Source organism: Quercus robur, chromosome 5, assembly GCF_932294415.1.
Source record: "Quercus robur chromosome 5, dhQueRobu3.1, whole genome shotgun sequence".
NCBI lineage: Eukaryota > Viridiplantae > Streptophyta > Magnoliopsida > Fagales > Fagaceae > Quercus > Quercus robur.
This window is the reverse complement of record NC_065538.1, coordinates 6,604,142-6,623,767: the sequence shown is the minus strand read 5'-3', so window position 1 is coordinate 6,623,767 and position 19,626 is coordinate 6,604,142. Positions and strand designations below refer to the sequence as shown.

At 37.2% G+C, this 19,626-nt stretch overlaps 2 protein-coding genes across 6 annotated transcripts in view; one reads left to right on the top strand and one right to left on the bottom strand.

Annotated features, from left to right (window-relative positions):
- The window catches only part of LOC126724949 (putative F-box protein At3g23970), a 172,839-nt gene that overhangs the window by 29,623 nt on the left and 123,590 nt on the right, over positions 1-19,626 (bottom strand). For 2 of the 5 annotated variants that reach the window (XM_050429390.1, XM_050429401.1), the window contains exon 1: positions 255-313. The exons of 2 other annotated variants lie outside the window; for them this stretch is intronic. The gene's annotated coding sequence lies outside the window, so the exon portion shown is untranslated. Of the gene's footprint in view, positions 1-254; positions 314-19,626 lie in introns of those variants that run through there. One more of the 5 variants, XM_050429399.1, reaches the window with a different exon arrangement.
- LOC126724705 (uncharacterized) lies at positions 10,552-11,665 on the top strand. Its single transcript, XM_050429086.1, has 3 exons — positions 10,552-10,842; positions 10,942-11,169; positions 11,241-11,665. Exons 1-3 carry the CDS (start codon positions 10,552-10,554, stop codon positions 11,343-11,345), a joined length of 624 nt encoding a protein of 207 aa, XP_050285043.1. The 3' UTR covers positions 11,346-11,665.

The window sequence follows — 19,626 nt, the reverse complement described above, 5'->3', positions numbered from 1 at the left end:
ATAAAAAAAGAATTCTAAAGATCAAATTTTTTTTAAGAGATTGTCATCCTTTGCTCTTATCTGTATATATAGCCAAAGCCACCAACTATTACCACCGACATATCCCTGTTGGTAACCAAATATCAATATAATTTTTTTTTTTGGGAGTCCTAGCTTCGTTTTAATTAACCAAAAAAAAAAAAAAAAGTTCATTCAGGTTGCAAGCAAATGAGAATATTTGAAATGGGAGAATTCTAGAGAGAGAGAGGAAAGACTTGTTGATCTGAGCAATGGCACCATCGAAGAAGATAATGGAGGTGTCGTAGAGTCCTTCTAGAGCATACTCCACGGTGACGTTTTAACAATAAAAAAGAAGGGAGAGAGAGAGAGTCTGGTGGGGTTGGAGATTGAAAGTACTATATTGTCCTTGGGTTTTTCACTATTTTTTGGTTTTGGTATTAAAGTAGGTTCAGTTTGTTTTTTGCTTTTTTTTTTGGGTGGGCTTTTCATGGCCGTTTGGGGTTGTCGGCATGTTCATAATTAGTATATGGTAGGGTGCATTTTGGGCAAAAATGGCCCATTACCACGTTTTTGGAAAATATGTAGCAAAAAAACATTGTTTCTGAACTAAACAGCAATCTACCACTTTTTTGGAAATCGAGTTTCTGAAACTCGATTTCCAGAATGGTACTCGAGTTTATGAAACTCGAGTTCTAGAAAAGTTTTGCCACCGTGGCGTTGAGTTGGAAATTAGGCAAATAAAAAGGCGAAAAAAAAATGTGGTACTCGAGTTTACCAGGCTCGAGTACCTTTTAAAAAAAAATTTACAAGGTACTCGAGCTTACCAAACTCGAGTACCTTGTAACATGTTTTTTTTTTTTTTTTTTTTTGGGATAATCGACAAATAAACATAAACATAAAAATAAGTAGCTTTTTTATGTTTTTATTTATTTAAATAGAAGCATTATTGTAAAATATAGAGATTTTAATTTCAAAATATGAATTTAATTTCTACATTAAGTAAAACTGTTCATTGTTTTCTCATAAAATATGAATTTAATTTGTCCTCGGATTGTGCTGAGGACAAACTTTCTTTGATAAACTCAGTTCATCTCAGTTTGATTGTCATGAACACCATATTAACTGTTATCCATGCACTAAAGCCTAACTCTTTAACCCACTCTCTACAAATTTATTGTACTGGACTTACTGGTCCAAGATCCTATACACCTTGGGCTTGGGCTGCAAAACGTGTCCCTACAATTGGCGTCGTCTGTGGGAAGAGCTTGAGTGTTAGTGAGTGCAACTGTTAATCATGGTAGGATCAAGCTCCCATCAGCAAGAGTCCCTGGAGAAGGCCATTTTGGTGGTGGTGCATGTTACACGAAAGCTTCCCCATTATTTCCAAGAACACACACAGTTGTTGTCATAACTCAGCTTCCGCTTAGGTCTACACTTCGAAGTACTGATTACGCGAGGAGGATTGCTAAATAGGGCACAGTTCTAGGGGCTTCTAACATCAAGTATATGTCCTGTACCTCTGTCAAGGGGCTAGTTCTTGCAGGTCTAGTAGCCCGGTTTTCTGAATCCCCATTGGAGAAAGAAGCCGAGAATCAAGGCATGGATGGAAAATCGGTTGGCACAATCTTCCTGCAAAAACTCCTATTCTAGAAGGAATATATTGATATCTTCTAATTTTTTGAAGCGGTTAAACAAAACCTTAGCTATACAGGGTCCTCGGACCTCCTAGTTTGGGGAAATTAACACGCACTGGCATCTTTTGAAGCGGTTAAACAGAACCTTAGTTATGCCGGGTCCTCAGACCTCCTGCTTTGGGGAAATTAACACGCACTGGCATCTTTTGAAGCAGTTAAACAAAACCTTAACTATGCCGGGTCCTCGAACTTCCTGCTTTGGGGAAATTAACACGCACTGGCATTTTTTGAAGCGGTTAAACAGAACCTTAGCTATGTCGGGTCCTCAGACCTCCTGCTTTGGGGAAATTAACACATTGGCAATATCAAAAGCTCAATTCTCATTGGCAACATCAACGTCCAATTCTCATTGGCAATATCAAAAGCCCAACTTACGTTGGCACTATTAAAAGCCCAAGCTAACTACTTGGCACTAATTATCGAAAGCCCAAGGTTACCAATACTTGACAAAATACTATACCATAATTATTTCACTTGAAAGTCCAATAATGAACAATACTTTAGATTCTTAAACCTATAATATTACAAGCTCATGGAATTTATGAATTATCTACTCTCAAAACCCAAGGCGATCATCTTATAAAAGCCCATGGAAAGATATGATTATTAGACCCATGACATTTATTTATTTCATATTATAAACTCATGTTCACTATCTATCTTACATCACAACATTCATAATATTTATTACCAAAACTCATGGTAATTATTCATCCTACATGTCCATTATGATTATCTATAGAGAAACTCATGAGAACATCACATTATTCCATTATAGTGATTGTTATCATATTTAAAACCCATGGTAAATATTATTCTCAAGAAAAATATTGGAGGTCATTATTTAAAAAGTCTCAAAGAAAATATCATTTACAAAGTAATCCATAGCAAAAATTATGAGAAACTATACAAGTTGTTATTTAAAACCCATGGGAATTAATACCCAAAATCTATCATAAATATTTATTAAAGCTTATGGATTCATTTTTATTTCTACTAACAACTAAAGCCCATGAGAAGTAAAAAACCCATGGCAAAGCATGCCCATTTTGTAGACCCAAGAATCTCATGGAGTAGGGAACAAGCCCAAGCAAAGAAAGGGCCATGTGGCCTAACTAAAGGTGCTGAAATGGAGCAATTCCAGCCCAAAAAGGTCCCAACAAGGGGCTTGAAAGTGGGCAACCAGCCCTTGTTCATCCCTACCCAAAAAGCAACTAGAGACTCCTACAAGAGAACCAAACCTTTGAGGATGAACTAGGGGCTGTCCCATCAGTTTTCTGCCACCCTCTGCCTGATGTGAACAGTGCCCAAGGGTTGTCACATTAGCTGAAGTCTAAAGAATGATGGAACTCCATCATTTTCCCCAAGACTACACCCTTATCAAAAATATTAGTTTAATACTTGCTGCATTGAGCTGGGATCTCTCTCTCCCTTCATTCCATCCTATTTTTTCTCTTTTATTTGTAACTATGAAGCCTTTAATCCTTGTTTAGTATTATTATAATGAAGGTCATAATGTTTTGGAAACTATGAAAGTTTTCCCTTATGTTGACTTAATAATAATAAGGAAAAAATATGATTTTTTACCATGTAAACACATTTACTAACCTGAAATTACCCTACTGCTGGAGATAATACCATACAACTAGAGGACTGATTTGAACTATCGGACCAGGACCATTAATGTACTAATTAAGTATTGTAACGTGTTTTTCATTGGGCTTTTGTTGCTGTTTTGTCATGTGCAGCCTTTGTTTCTTGCTTGGATAGGCTTTGTCATCACACCGAAAGCCTTTGGTTACCATCTCAAGAGCCCATAGTCGAGTTTCGGCTTGGCTTCTTAACATCTTAGATAGAGGCATCAATTTCCCCCTCGACAAGTTTCAAAAGTGTTTCAATTCAGGCCTTCCACTAACTTATGTTAATACTCCCATTAAGTGCATTTTTTTTCTTCATTTTTTTATATTAAAAAATGCAGAAAACTAATTTAAATTAAAAAAAGAAAAAGAAATTAAGAAATCCCATAACACACCACAAACCCAGCGCACAAACAACAAAAAATTTCTTTACATTGATCACGAGATTCACAGCACACAAACAACAAAAAATTTCTTTGCTTGTTTTATATGGAGACCATTGCTTTCCTTTATTATGCAGTCTTCATATTTTTTTTTGTTCATAAAATGTTTAACAGTCGAATAACCATTCAAGTCTGTAGAAGGCATTTGTTTCTTTTATATTCGGTTGCATCTGATAGAGCAGTATCTACACAACCAAAAATGGCATCCAAACGGACCCAAAATTTTAATATACAAATTCAGAACAAAGCACAACAAACAACTATCTAACATCAACCATCAGTAACATATACAGTTTACAAATTCCTTACCCACAAACAATGATTATTTATTCAACAATGAAACAATGTTTCTGGGTTTTTCTTTTTTTGTGGTTCATTTGGTTTTTACAAACAAAATTAGAAATAAGAAAAGATTTGACTAAAAACTAAACTTGAAAATCCAAATCAGATCAGAGAGAGAAAGAATCCAAGGACACCCATATTGGATTGGAGAGAAAGAATCCAACGACACAGACCAAATCGAAGAGGGAGCTTAACCGGGTTGTTCACCAAATCCAAAAGACTTTGAAACCAACCAAACACCATAGCCCAGCCTTGGGTTGGAACTCCAATGAAGGTTCAATGAGAAAACGTAGAGAGAGGAAGATTGGCCTATTCGAACCGAGTTAAGAGAAAGACAACCCCCGCCAATCAAGGATAGTCGGCAATGACCGATAAGGAGCAGAGATTGGTTGACCTTGGTGGTTGGCCATGAACGAATCTTGGAGAGGAGCTCCTTGGGTCCAACCTAGAGAGAGTGGCTAGGGGAACAAAGTTGTTTACTGAGCCCAGTCTTTTCTTCTTCTTCTTCTTCTTCTTTTTTTATTTTATTTTATTTTATTTTAATTTAGATTAGTTTTCTGCAATTTTGTAATATGAAAAACTAAAGAAGAAAAAAAAAACACTTAATGATAGAGCATTAACAGAAGTTAGTGGAAGGCCTGAATTGAAACACTTTTGAAACTTAAAAGATTGAATTGACCGAAACTAAAGTTAGATGACTAAAGTGATAAAAGGTGAAACTTAGAGGGTCAGTTTTGCATTTTAGACTTTTTTTTTTAATCTTCAATATAATCGATTAGTTGTAATACACCATTAGAAGAGATTGATATATTATTAAATTATTAAGTTTTTGTGTTCATCAAACTTTATCCAAAGAGGTGATAAAGTAGTAGACAAAATTCTGATAATAACAAATAATTTGCCCAAGATGCACACTTTAATTAAAAAGGCGAAACTACACTATTGGTCCTTGAAGTTTAACCTGTGTGCGCAATTGGTCCTTCAAATTTGAAGCGAGCACAATTAGTCCCTTAAGTTTTAAAACTGAATTGTGTTGGTCCTTTTATTAACTGTTGTTAACGGTGTTACTTACGTAGCTAACGGAACAATGACTTGGCATTTTTTTTAATGATGTGGCATGTTTTTAATTAAAAAATTAGAAACTAAATTTACACGTGAGAAAAAAAAAATCACCGGTACGAAATTAAAAAATTTATTTTCTACCTGTTGTAAAAACCCACAACGAGAGAGGGTTATCAGGCAACTAGTGATTTTTTTTTTACATAGCAAAGTACTCCTGAAAAAACAATACTACCCAAGTTGAAGAAATTAAGTGTTTCCTTTCCAAAAGAAGTTGAAGAAAAAGATGCGACGAATTTGGACGCAATCAATGTGGTTTTGCCGAAGACTCCCGTGGTGCCGCGGTCTTTGACGAGGGCTAAGAGTCTAGGCATGCCATACCACAGTGCAAAGAATTGTAGCAAATGCCGGTTCGATAGGCTCGAGACTTCATCATATTGGCTCAGTCAGATCAAATTGGCGGAGTTTGTGGGCAAGCATTTTGTTTTGGTTGCTTTCTTTGGACTTGCCGTTGAATCCAAAGCTGAGGTTTGGTGTTTCACTTTTTCTTTTAAAATTTTGTTTTGTCTTTGCAAGCTTATGCTTTTTATAATTGTAGTTGCCAATTTTCCATGTTTCGTTGTAAGAAAACACTAACGATGATATGTAAGAAATTAAGAATGTTCAGGTAATCAACTGTCTAAAAAGTTTTGGAAATCTGGTTAACAGAAAATTAAAAATTAAAAAAATAACCGGTTGCCTGATAACCCTCTCTCGTTGTGGGTTTTTACAACAAGTAGAAAATAAATTTTTTAATTTGGTACCGGTGATTTTTTTTTTCTCACGTGTAAATTTAGTTTCTAATTTTTTAATTAAAAACATGCCACATCATTAAAATGTATATTAAAACATGCCACATAATATAATCAAATCTAATAAAAAAATAGTAAAAATATTTTTAAAAATTAAGTTACATGGAAAATGTATATTATGTAACTTTTTCTTTTTGCAAAAAAGATATTAAAAATATTTTTAAAAATTATGATAAGTTTTAAATTTCTAAAAGCTATTAGTAGTAAAATTGTAATTATATATATATATATATATATATATATAAAGGAATATCAAGGTATATCTAATACCTCACCGGTGACATGAAAGCTAAGCTCTAATAGGAATGAAATTAAATCAGCCGGATCCACACCTCACTCCTGAACCAAAATTAGAAAATCCAGATATAAGATGGAAACCTAGTATTAGAGATGGAGAACTATTAAACAAAGGAACTGGGAGTGAACTACCAAAGAAAATCTCACTATCCATACCTCAGAATTAGAGATGTATTCTCTGATGGTGTAACAAAGTTCTTCAAAAAAGAAAAAAGATAGCTATTCTAACGAAATAAGCCGTCAGATCCTTCCTTCTACAATTCTTGATCACTTAATTTTGAATTTTTATTGATTGATTTTAGCATTCTTAATAGTAGAGGAGAGTAGATTTAGTACAGTTTTAGTTTAACTCAATTTCTCTTCGATTCAAACTTAATTTGTGGAGGTGTAAAAAATAAAATTAAATATCATGTTGCTGTTTTAGTTATTTATTTATTTATTTATATATATTGTAGCAATAGATGTAGTAATTTAAATGAAAAAAAAAAAAAAAAAAGAATAGATGAAGATGAAGATTTTGGATTGTAATCAAATTAAAAAGAAATAGAGATAAAAAAAAAAAAAATTGGATTGTAGTTAAATTAAGATTTTTATCAACTTAGAAATAATAGGAGAAGAAGATAAGAAAAAAAATTATATCCAATTAGTAGACTTAGAGTTTTAGTTTAACTCAATTTCTCTTGGATTCAACTTAATGAGGTGTGAAAAATAATCACGTTAACTCAATTAAATATCACATTTTTTTTTTAAATTTTACATGTAGCAATAGGTGTAGTAATTTAAATGAAAAAAAAGAAGAAGAAGAAAGATTAGATGAAGATGAAGATTTTGGATTGTAATCAAATTAAGAAAAAATAGATGAAGAAAAGAATATGGTTTGTAATTAAATTAAGATTTTTATCAACTTAGAAATTTTAGAAGAAGAAGATAAGAAAAAAAATTATATCCATTTAGTAGACTTAGAGTTTTAGTTTAACTCAATTTCTCTTGGATTCAACTTAATGAGGTGTGAAAAATAATCACGTTAACTCAATTAAATATCTTTTTTTTTTTGGGATAATTACACATAACCCACCTGTGGTTTGGGCGAAAATCACTTTGCCTACCCGTGGTTTGAAAAGTATCACTTAACCCACCTGAGGTGTGTTTCCGTCACTCTCCGTAACCCACCTCGGTCTCTGCCGTTACAAAAACACCTTTTAACCCCAAAACAGAACATAACGCGAATCAAAATCCCCAAAACTCAAACACTTTTCGAGAGAGACACCCAAGGTGCAATCAGGCTTGTTCTTCACGGTTTAGAGCGTGTGGAGAGGGAGAAAGCACTTGTTTTGCATCATCGAACCTGGGCAAGGTATGTGTGATGTTTTTTCATCTGCATTTGGGTTCTTGATGTCATTTTTTTATGGTGACCCACCCACGTAGTTAGGTTTTGCTGTTCATCTGCACAGTAAAATTTTTTTTGTATGTTAAATTAGCATTTTGCTATTTATGTGTAGAATCGCTTAGGATATTCATTTTGCTATTGTTGTTTCTATAATGCATATACCTGAAGGAATCAAGTTTATTTGTCAATGATTGCACTTGTTTGTGAAGTGTGGGTAGTGTGGTCCCTATGAATTTGTTGGGAATCTGGTTTTGCATGTGCTTTATGTGGTCCTTTGTTCGTGTGTTGTTGTCAATTTGTTGGCTTGTTGTCTCTTTTGGCTTCTTCTCACTTTCTGCATGTCAGTGTGTGTAAACAAAATACTTATTTTAATTGCAGATGGATGATGTCACATTTGACCTTGAAATTCATGTTGGGGGATGTTTTGTGGAGGAGCCAACCATACAATATGTGGGTGGGTCTGTACGTTTACTGACAGAGATTGACCCTGACAAGTTGAGTTACTTTGAAATTCGGGATTTATGCCATCTAGTTGGTGCTCCTAAGGAACACAGTAGATATAAGTATTTAATTCCTGATGGTGATCTACAGCATGATTTAAGAGACATAGAAACAGATACAGATGTCGTAAACATGACTAACCTTCATAAGGCATGGTATGCTGAAAAAATCATAATCTATACTGACATAGATGTGGAGCCATTGGCAGTTGAGTATCCTGATACAGGGGGAGTGGCAGATGGTGGCGTAGGTGGTGATGCAGGGGGAGTGGCAGGGGGAGTGGCAGGTGGTGTAGGTGGTGATGCAGGGAGAGTGGCAGATGGTGTAGGTGGTCATGCAGGTGGTGATGTAAGTGGTGATGCAGCAAGGGTTGAAATAGAATTGGATAGTGATGATGATGAAGATGTTGAGGATGTTGACATTCATGCAAGAGATGAAGAACAGAATGTTGAAGGAGATGATGATGATTGGCTAAATGAAGGCCTAGAGGGGGATGGCTTTGGTGATGATGTATTTGCTGCTCAAAACTCAGCTCCACAAGGTTCTGCTCCCAATACAAATCCAGAATCAAGCAATGCACCCCACACAGCCCCAGAATCAAGCAATGCACTCCACACAGCCCCAGAATCAAGCAATGCACCCATCACAGACCCTGAGTGGGCTGAGCCAGCCCTTGAGGATGACCTGGTAAGCATGGATGGGTCTGATGATGAGCAGGTACCTGAGCAAGTAGAGTTTAATGCTAAGAGTGACATGAGAAATGTTGTACTGAAGAAGGAGATGAAGTTCCCTAATGCAAAGGTGTTCAGAGCTACTTTGAGGGAGTATGCAATCAAAAAACCTATTGACATCAAATTCAAGCTTAATGAGAAGACCAAGATATCAGTTCACTGCAAGAATGGGTGTGGGTGGAGATGTTATGCATCTCAAATAAGTAGAGAGCTAACATTTCAAATTAAGACCTTGACTGATGACTGTACTTGTCCTAAGTCTTTCAAAAACAGCCAAGCAACATCAGCTTATGTTGTTAAGAGGTTCATTGAGGATTTTAGCAAAAATCCAAATTGGGAGGTGAGTGGTGTACACAACCATGTGATGCAAAATTTATCTGTTGACCTAAGTGTAAACCAAGTGTATAGGTCAAAGAGAAAGGCAAAGGATTTGATAAATGGAGATGAGCAACTGCAATATGGTGTCCTTAGGGACTATGCACAAATGATAACCACTGTAGACAAGGGGAGTAGGGTTATATTGCAGACAGAAATGGCTGAGGAGACTTCCCAGCCAAAATTTAAGAGGATGTATGTTAGGTTCAATGCTCAGAAGGTAGGATTTTTAGGTGGATGCAGGCCATTTATAGGTTTAGATGGTTGTCACATAAAGCACAGATTTGGTGGACAAATCTTATCTGCCACTGCCAAGGATGCAAATGACAACATTTTTCCAGTAGCCATGGCTGTTGTGGAATAAGAAACCAGGGAGTCTTGGATATGGTTTTTGGAAATTTTTGCTGATGATATAGGGAGGCCAGAGGAGCTTCAGTTGGTCTTCATTTCTGATAGGCAAAAGGTATGCAAGTTTTGTTTTGTTCAGTTACACTTGAATAGTTGACTTTGTTTGCTGAACTAACTTGTTTTGTTTGTTTGTTTGCTTGCTTATTTACAGGGGCTTATACCTGCAATAGAGACACTATTCCCTACCGTGGAGCATAGATACTGTGTGAAACACATCTACAACAATTTCAAAGTTGATCACAAGGGATTGGAGCTGAAGGATGCATTGTGGAGGTGTGCTGCTGCCACAACAGTAAGGGAGTTTGAGAGATGCATGCAGTACATAAGGGATTTGGATGAAAAGGCATATGAGTATCTTGCAAACATTGCACCTGCACAGTGGACAAGGTCACACTTCACTCCTAGGGCCTTAACAGATTGTTTGGTAAATAATTTGAGTGAGTCTTTTAATGCAATGATATTGAAGTCTAGGGACAAGCCTATCTTGGCAATGTTGGAGTGGATTAGGGTTAGACTTATGACTAGGCTTTACACAAAAAGGGAAGGGATACAGAAGTATGCTGGAAAATTGTGTCCAAGCATACAAGATAGGTTGGAGAAATTGAAGGTTGAAAGTAAGGCATTTAGTGCTACCCCAGCTGGTAGTTTCCTTTATGAGGTAGGCAGTCAGTATGAGAGGCATGTAGTTGATTTGGTGAAGAAGACATGTAGCTGTAGGTCTTGGGATTTAAATGGCATTCCCTGCAAACATGCCATAACAGCCATTTATACAAACATTGAGACACCAGAAGACTATACCCACCCATGCTACTTCAAAGAAACTTACATGGAGATATACAAGGAGGTACTTCCTCCCATGCCTGGCCAGTCAGAATGGGCTGAGACTGGACAGCCTGCTCCCTTGGCACCTTACATATACAAACCACCAGGCAGACCACCCAAGCAAAGAAAGAGGGCTTCTGATGAGCCTAGGAACCCTTACAAAGCAAGTAGACAGAACAGACCTGTAAGATGTGGGAAATGCAAAAAGGAAGGGCATAACTCAAGAGGGTGCAAGGCTGGCATCACTGGGGAGACACCATGGCAGAGGAGACAGAGACTTCAAAGAGAAAAAGCTGTAAGTAATTAGGATTTAAATGGCAAAAAAAAAAAAAAAAAAAAAAACTTGTTTTTAAACTTACAATAGAAACTGTATTGAAACTGGGTTTTGTTGCAGGCAAGGGAGGGGGTGCCTGCACCTAGATCTGCACCTCAGCCTGCACCTCAGCCACCATCCCAGCAGCCTACCCAGACCTACAACATGATGTCTGCCACTCAGCCTTCATCCTCACAGCAAGGAAATCAACCTAGGCCATCTCACAAGAGAGCAGGATGGTTCTCTTTCTCACAACCAGAGTTTCACACACCTAGGGAGACCTGGGATACCTTACCAAGTTCTTCACAGGTAACTTAGTCCTGGATGGTTGTGTAGCTTGGGATATTTTTTAACAAGTGGATCTATTTTTTATTTTGTAGCCTTCACATGCAAGTGGGAGCACTGGTGGTGTGAGGACTAGAGGACAGCTTGCTGCACAAAGGCCACCAAAAATGAATCCAGTGGGTGGAAAGAGGAAAGAGTAAAGGCAAGAAATGAATGAAGCTAGTGGGTACGCATGCCAGCATTGGGAGTAAAGCTAGTGGGAACATGTGGGCCTTTTTGGTTTTTTTTTTTTTTTGTGAAGACCACTGTTGGCCTTTTGTAATTATCAATTAGTGTAAAAAACAGTCACTGCTGGTCTTGGAATGTGCTTTTTTGTAATTACTAATTAGTGTAAAAAACAATCACTGCTGGCCTTGGAATGTGCTTTTTTGTAATTAAGGTACAATACACTCCAGGTTGTTATATGGAAGTTGTGATATTACAGTTTGTATGGAACAATATTTGTCCAAACTAGATTATATGGAAGTTTATTTATTGCTGCTACAAATTGTGTCCAAGTATATTATTTTTATTGTGGAATGGTATGCATAACCAAATTATATGAAAGTTTATTTATTGCTACTACAAATTGTGTCCAAGTATATTTTTCTAATAGAGTGTATGGGAAGTTTTTATTGTGGAATGGTTGTTATGGTATGCACAGCCAAATTATATGGAAGTTTATTTATTGCTACTGCAAATTATGTCCAAGTATATTTTTCTAATACAGTGTATGAAAGTTTTTATTGTGGAATGGTTGTTATGGTATGCACAGCCAAATTGATAATTGACCATTACTTCTTCCATTGAATGGTTGTTAGGATATGCACAAAATACTCAAGAATTGACCAATTCTTCATTCATTGACACATCAAAACATTACATCAGTAGGCTAGTGCTATTACAATGCAAATTCATTAACACCATTGCCATAACTATCTCTACTAACCAATTAACTACTTCAGGGGCAACAATCTAGGTCTCGTCACTCCAGAGAACTCAATTGAGCCAAAACACAACAACATAACAATAACAAAAAAGATCCATGACAAAATGCATGCAGACTTCCACATTCTTTGCTTCTCTTCAGCAAGAATGGCTTTTTCCTTAGCTTTTGCACAGATAGCTCGAGCCTTTCTCTCCCTCTCCTTGGCTTTGGCTTCCTCTTCAAGAGCCTTTTCTGCCATTTGCCTAGCTTCTTCTGCCGTTTCCAGAGCTGTCCTTTCCCTCTCATTTGCAAGTTGGAGAGCAGTCTGAAGCCTAGACATCTTCTCTAGAGCCAAAGGTGCAGCTTCATTCCCACGAGGACAGGTTGGGTTATCAATCCAAACAAAGAAAGGACACTTAGGACCAACCTTATAACAGCTATAACCCAAGAACCTCCTCCCAAAATTGTGCAAACTCAAACTTGTTCTCAAAACACAAGTCTGCTCATTGCACATATGTCCACATGAACCCAAGAAATTACCACTTGATGAAGACATCTCAACATAACACGATTCCTGGATTTAGACTTTCACACAGTAAGTTCACACTTGAACAAAATCTGAAACCCTAAATCAGGAACAAACCCAAATGCAGATGAAAAAACATCACACATACCTTGCCCAGGTTCGATGATGCAAACAAGTGCTTTCTCCCTCTCCACACGCTCCAAACCGCGAAGAACAAGCCTGATTGCACCTTGGGTGTCTCTCTCGAAAAGTGTTTGAGTTTTGGGGGTTTTGATTCGCGTTATGTTCTGTTTTGGGGTTAAAAGGTGTTTTTGTAACGGCAGAGACCGAGGTGGGTTACGGAGAGTGACGGAAACACACCTCAGGTGGGTTAAGTGATACTTTTCAAACCACGGGTAGACAAAGTGATTTTCGCCCAAACCACAGATGGGTTATGTGTAATTATCCCTTTTATTTTTTATGTGTAGCAATAGGTGTGGTAATTTAAATGAAAAAAAAAAAAAAGGATTAGATGAAGATGAAGATTTTGGATTGTAATCAAATTAAGAAGAAATAGATGAAGAAAAGAATTTGGTTTGTAATTAAATTAAGATTTTTATCAACTTAGAAACTTTAGAAGAAGAAGATAAGAAAAAAAATTATATCCATTTTCTCTTTTTAAAATCTAAAAATTTAACAAAATTTCTTCAGTTTAGTGCTGCCACTTGGCACAACCACGGCATCTAAGCCCAACTTTAATTTAAATGAAAAAAAAAAAAAGAAGGATTAGATGAAGATGAAGATTTTGGATTGTAATCAAATTAAGAAGAAATACATGAAGAAAAGAATTTGGTTTGTAATTAAATTAAGATTTTTATCAACTTAGAAATTTTAGAAGAAGAAGATAAGAAAAAAAATTATATCCATTTAGTAGACTTAGAGTTTTAGTTTAACTCAATTTCTCTTGGATTCAACTTAATGAGGTGTGAAAAATAATCACGTTAACTCAATTAAATATCACTTTTTTTTTACGTGTAGCAATAGGTGTAGTAATTTAAATGAAAAAAAAAAAAAAAAAAAGAAGAAGAAGAAGAATTAGATGAAGATGAAGATTTTGGATTGTAATAAAATTAAGAAGAAATAAATGAAGAAAAGAATTTGGTTTGTAATTAAATTAAAATTTTTATTAACTTAGAAATTTTAGAAGAAGAAGATAAGAAAAAAAATTATATCCATTTTTTCTTTTTAAAATCTAAAAATTTAACAAAATTTCTTCAGTTTGGTGCTGCCACTTGGTACAATCACGGCATCTAAGCCCAATTTTTATTATATATAATATATGATATATAATATAATATAATAATATGATTTTTATTTTGAAAAATGTTATTCATCTAGACCAACTTTCACGTGGAATTGTTTTCTAAGCAGAGGCAACTTTACAAGCCACGCATATAACCAGTCCTTCTGTCTCTCACACACATAAACACACAGTGAGCGTGAGTGGCTCTCTGAGCTCTCCAATGGCGTCTTCTCAGAAACTGCGCGGGCGCCTCAAGAACATTCACCGCAATGAAGAAATGATAGCTGCCCTTAGAATCCACTCCAAAGCCACTCAGCTCTTCTCCACCTCTTCAAAGCCCCAAATGTCTTTCTCTCTAAATTGCACTTTCCATGAAAATACTTTCTTTGTAATAATTCATCCAAAAAACCAAAACCCATAATTATTTTCGCTTAGAAAAGAAAACCCATTTCTCAATTATTTATTTATTTATTTATTTTTTTTAAGAGTTGAAGCCAAATCAAACAATTTGAGTCCGAAGGAAGATAAGCCCGAAACCCAAACCTTAAGGTTGTTGCGTACTCAAGGAATGAGACCAGAATTCTCACACCCCAATCTCAATATAATGTCCCTTGCACACTTGGGGCCTATTAGTATGAGTGATGCTTATAGTGGAGCCAGGTTCGATAAAGAACTAACCGAAAGAATTTCAAAGAAACCCCATGAGGAATTTGGTGATGGGAATTCCATAAAGGTTGTGTGTGAAAATGGGAGTGGTTTGGAACTGGGTTCTTTGAGTTGGAAACAGGAGTATATTAGGCGATTTGTGCCAGGGAGGAATAGGGGCATAACGAATTTGAGGTTTTTGCCTTGTAGCAATGTGACAACGATTGTGGTCAGGAACGAGATTGGGAATGTTGAGTTTTGGGATTTTAATTCCAGTGTGAATGTGGTCAGGAATTTCAATGCATCAACATTCCTTTTCAAAGGTAATGATTTGGTTTGATTGAAAGATTGGTTGTATAGTACTTAAATTTTTATCTATTGTTTGTAATTGATTGCCTAGAAGGCTAGAAATTTTAGAGTTGGCATGTCAACTAGTTGTTAAAATTATGAACCGCATGCACATTTAGTTTGCATTTGGACCTTAAATGCCTATTGATTTAGGAAATCATTGGTAGGAGTGAAAGCTCTTGGATTGCCTGACTACTAATTTTGACAGGTGGGGTCAGTTTCCCATAAGTTTTACTAGCTAGAGGTGAGTTCAAAGGACTCTACTCTATAAAGGTTCCATACGTTATCAAAAAAAAAAAAAAAAAAAAAACCTGTATGTAGCCATTGAGATACACACAAGACATGGTGGGTTGAGATTGTATTATCTTATTACAACTTTGGGGAAAATGGGCTTTTGCCCTTATTTTTTAAAATATCTAGCACATTGTCCCTGTTTTGGAACTATTAAGCACCGTGTCTCTTTTTTGAAACTCGATTTTCTAAAAATCGAGTTCTGGGTAAGTTCAATTACTTAAATTTTCAAAAAAATTTAAGTGAAACTTGACATTGCTAATGTCGAGTTGCACTTAAAAATATACACAGAACTCGATTTTGAGGATATCGACTTTCACACAAAACTCAATTTTGTTAAAATCGTGATTCAAAAACAAGGACATTTTGCTAAATAATTTCAAAACGAGGACATTGTGCCAGATATTTTAAAAACTAATGGTAAATGCCCATTTTCTCCTTACAACTTTAACATTCAACAATCTTACTATCTATCACATGGTATCCTGAGGAAGATGCTGATTTTTTTAGTAGTAACATAAGAGTTTTTGTGAGGGAATTCAGAAATGAGAGGGCCACTACTGATTTAGTAGATATCAGTGGTGTTTGCCACTATTTTTTTTGCTTATGCAAAACTATGGATTGGTTAGATGTGAATTGGAGTAGCAGAACCATTTCTTTATAAGATATGTACACAAATAGGCAATAGGTGAATTACAAGGCATTAATGATTTTATCTTTTTAATGTGAGCTTTAGTCTTTGTTGTACTTGCAATGTATATGTTTTTTGTCATAGACCAATGCACATTGATATGAGCAATAGGCTAATGTTATAATGAATATCACTTGTATAAGTTAATGACCAACATTTGTTGAAGCTGATATAGGCATCCCCCAACCACCCTCCTGAAATTGTCATGCATTGGCATGTCATTGTTTTTTACCTTGATTGAATATTAGTAACATTTCTGCTGAGTGTTAGTGTATAGCTTAGTCTAGTTTAGCCCATTGGGCTTAGCCTAATATACTATACTTGTAATTTACTCCTTTTACTTGTACTGCACACATATCTAGCCTATATAAGGCTCTCTATTGTACATTATTTTACACACATCAATACACAGACTATTCAGTCTTTCTCTCTCACTTTACATTCTTAATATGGTATCAGAGCCATTCCTCTGACTTTCTGGTTCTTGTGGACATCTCCGGCGTTCTTCCGCTGCCCTCGTCTTCGTCCAGTGATCACTGCAGAAGCGAGTCACCGCCGTCACGCCCACAGTCCCTGCAACTCTCAGATATCATCGTTCTGCTCATCCAACTGGCAAAGCAAAGGCATAAAGTAACAGAACAGCCAATTCCGAGCAAAACCCAATAAAGAAAGGCCAGAAACAACATCACATGCGCCTCCACGCGCCGTCAGTGCCTCTCACGCGCCTCACGCGCCAGTCCCACGTGCCTCACGCGCTCCCACGCGCTACACGTGCCTATTTCGCTTCACGTGCTGCCACGTCAGCCCTAGAGTGACGTCACACTGCCACGTTAGCACACGTTAGCCGTTGACTTTGATCGTTGATTGTTGACTTTTACCGTTGACCGTTGACCGTAGTCAAAATTTTTCAACAGCACCTGTCTTGCTCAGTTTTTCGTGTAGATTCCGATTTTGAGCTTCGTTTCTGCATTTGAGGTCTCTAAATCCCATTTTTTTTGGTCATTTTCTTCATTATGGCTCAACAAAATGATCGAGATATCATACGTCCTATCACTATTATGTTGGATGGTCCTACTAGTTATCATGCGTGGTCTCAGAATATGACTATCTTTCTCAAGGGTCATAAACTGTGGAGATATGTGACTGGTTCAATTCCTAAGCCAGTACCAAACCCTAAGTCCAAAGCCACAGCTGCTAAAGAGTCTTCCAAGACTGCTGTTCCAACAGATGATTATGAGGAACGTCTAGAGGAATGGGAGAGTATTCAAAGTAAGATCTTGTCTTGGTTTATCAATACCTCTATTCCCTCCATTCATAATCTTCTTCCTCGTCTTGAAACTACTGAGGCTGCTTGGAAATTTTTGGCGGATCGCTATTATTGCACTAATGATTCAAGCTTGAAGTTCCACATTGAATCAAAGCTCTATCAAATGCGCCAAGAGACAGGTCAGTCCATTTCTGATTTTTATTCTCAGACTTCTACTATGTGGGAACAACTCTCTGCTGCAGATCCTCCACTGGTGTGTTCTAAGGACATTGAGCTATTTGTCAAATATCGGGATCGCCGTAAATTTATGCACTTCATGATGGGTTTATGTGAGGATTTTGAGCCTACTAGGGCTTCTCTGCTTAGCCGGTCTCCTACTCCTTCTCTTGATGCTGCAGTCAAGGAGCTCATTTTTGAGGAGAACCGTCGACCTACTTATCACATGTCATCATCTGATCATGTATTGGCTACACCCTCTCCACAGCCTCCCATTGCTGTATTCACTGCTCCTGCACGAATAAACTCTGGGCATCCCAATTCTCAGTCTTCCAAAGGTACTCGCTGCAAGTTTTACCGTGCCAAAGGCCATGACATCTCTGTTTGTCACAAGCTGCAGAAATTTGTGCAAGAGCATAATAAAGCTTCTCTTCCTCGGGCAGCTGTTGTATGTCCTTCAGATCCATCGGTTCCTACAGGTCCATCTTTGACTTCCTCACTTACTACGGCTGATATTGAGGCAGTTGTTCAACAGGTTTTATCCCGTACTTCCACTGCCCTTTCTGTCACCTCAGGTAAACAACCTTGGTTTTTTGATACTGCATGTTTTAACCATATGACTCCTGATGAATCCCGATTTTCTGATAAGGCACCCTTAGAACATCCAATCAACATTTACACTGCTGATGGAACTCCTATGCCTGTTAGTCATAAAGGAACAATATCTTCTCCTAATTTGTCCCTTAGTGACACCTTTCATATTCCAAAGTTATCCCTCAATTTGCTTTCTGTTGGTCAACTTTGTGAATTAGGAGTAGATCTTCTGTTTACTAATCATGGTGTGGATGTGCAGGATCCCCGGACGGGTCAAGTGCTTGGGACAGGCCTTAAAGTTGGTCGCATGTTTGAGGTTCATGACTTGAAGATTCCTTCACAAGTCGTTTCTGCAGCTGCAACCACTACCACCTCCTCACCTGATCTATGGCATGTTCGTCTTGGTCATCCATCCTTATCTCATCTTCAGTTGTTAGCTTCTCAAGGTCATTTAGGTTCTGTTCAGTTTCAAAATTTTGATTGTACTTCCTGTCATTTTGGCAAACAAACAAAATTGCCCTTTAATAAAAGTGACTCCTTTTCTTCTGCCCCTTTTGATCTTGTACATTCTGATATTTGGGGCCCTGCACTTGTTCCTACTGAGAGGGGATCTAAATATTTTGTCATATTTGTGGATGATTTTTCTCGATATACTTGGATTTATCTGCTTCACCATAGGTCTAAACTTGTATCTATTTATCAAACATTTCATAAAATGATTGAAACACAGTTCAATCGCACTGTTAAAATCTTTCGATCAGATAATGTCCAAGAATATAATGATAAATCTTTCTTATCCTTTTTAGACAGTCATGGTACTCTTCCTCAACGGTCTTGTCCCTACACCTCTCAACAAAATGGTCGTGCAGAACGAAAATATCGTCACATCCTTGATGTTGTCCGCACCCTTCTCATTTCTGCCTCTCTTCCTGAGCGCTTTTGGGGTGAGGCTGTACTCACTACTATGTACGCCATTAATCATATTCCTTCACCAACTACACACAACAAATCACCATTTGAGCTTCTTTATGGTCAAGCTCCTGACTACTCCTCTCTTCAGGTTTTTGGTTGTGCTTGCTTTGTCTCTCTTCCTTCTCATGAACGAACAAAACTCCAGCCTCGTACTCGTCTCTGTTGTTTCCTTGGTTATGGTGTGTCTCAAAAGGGGTTTCGCTGCTATGATCCCATTTCTCGTCGCCTTCGTGTCTCCCGTCATGTTGAGTTTTGGGAACATCGTCCTTTCACGAGTCTTCAGCAGTTTACTGCATCTTCTTCCTCAGAATCTCCTATTTTTACTGATCTTTTCCTTCCTCTCTATCCTGAACTTGTGGAGGATTCTTCAACATCGGCTGTCTCTCCAGACGACTCATCTCCGGTTCTGTCTCCGGCATATGACTCGCCTGTCTTGGATCCTGTGGCACCACCCTCTCCTAAGTCTCCTGTTAGTCCTGAACTTCGTCGTTCCACTTGGGTAAGCATTCCTCCCCCTTATCTCACTGATTATCACTGCTCTTTTGCTCTTGCCACCCTCTATGAACCTCACACCTATCGTGAGGCCCATACTGACCCTCTTTGGCAGCAAGCTATGAACGAAGAACTAGATGCCCTTCATAAGAATCACACTTGGGATATGGTTGATTTGCCTCCTGCTCAG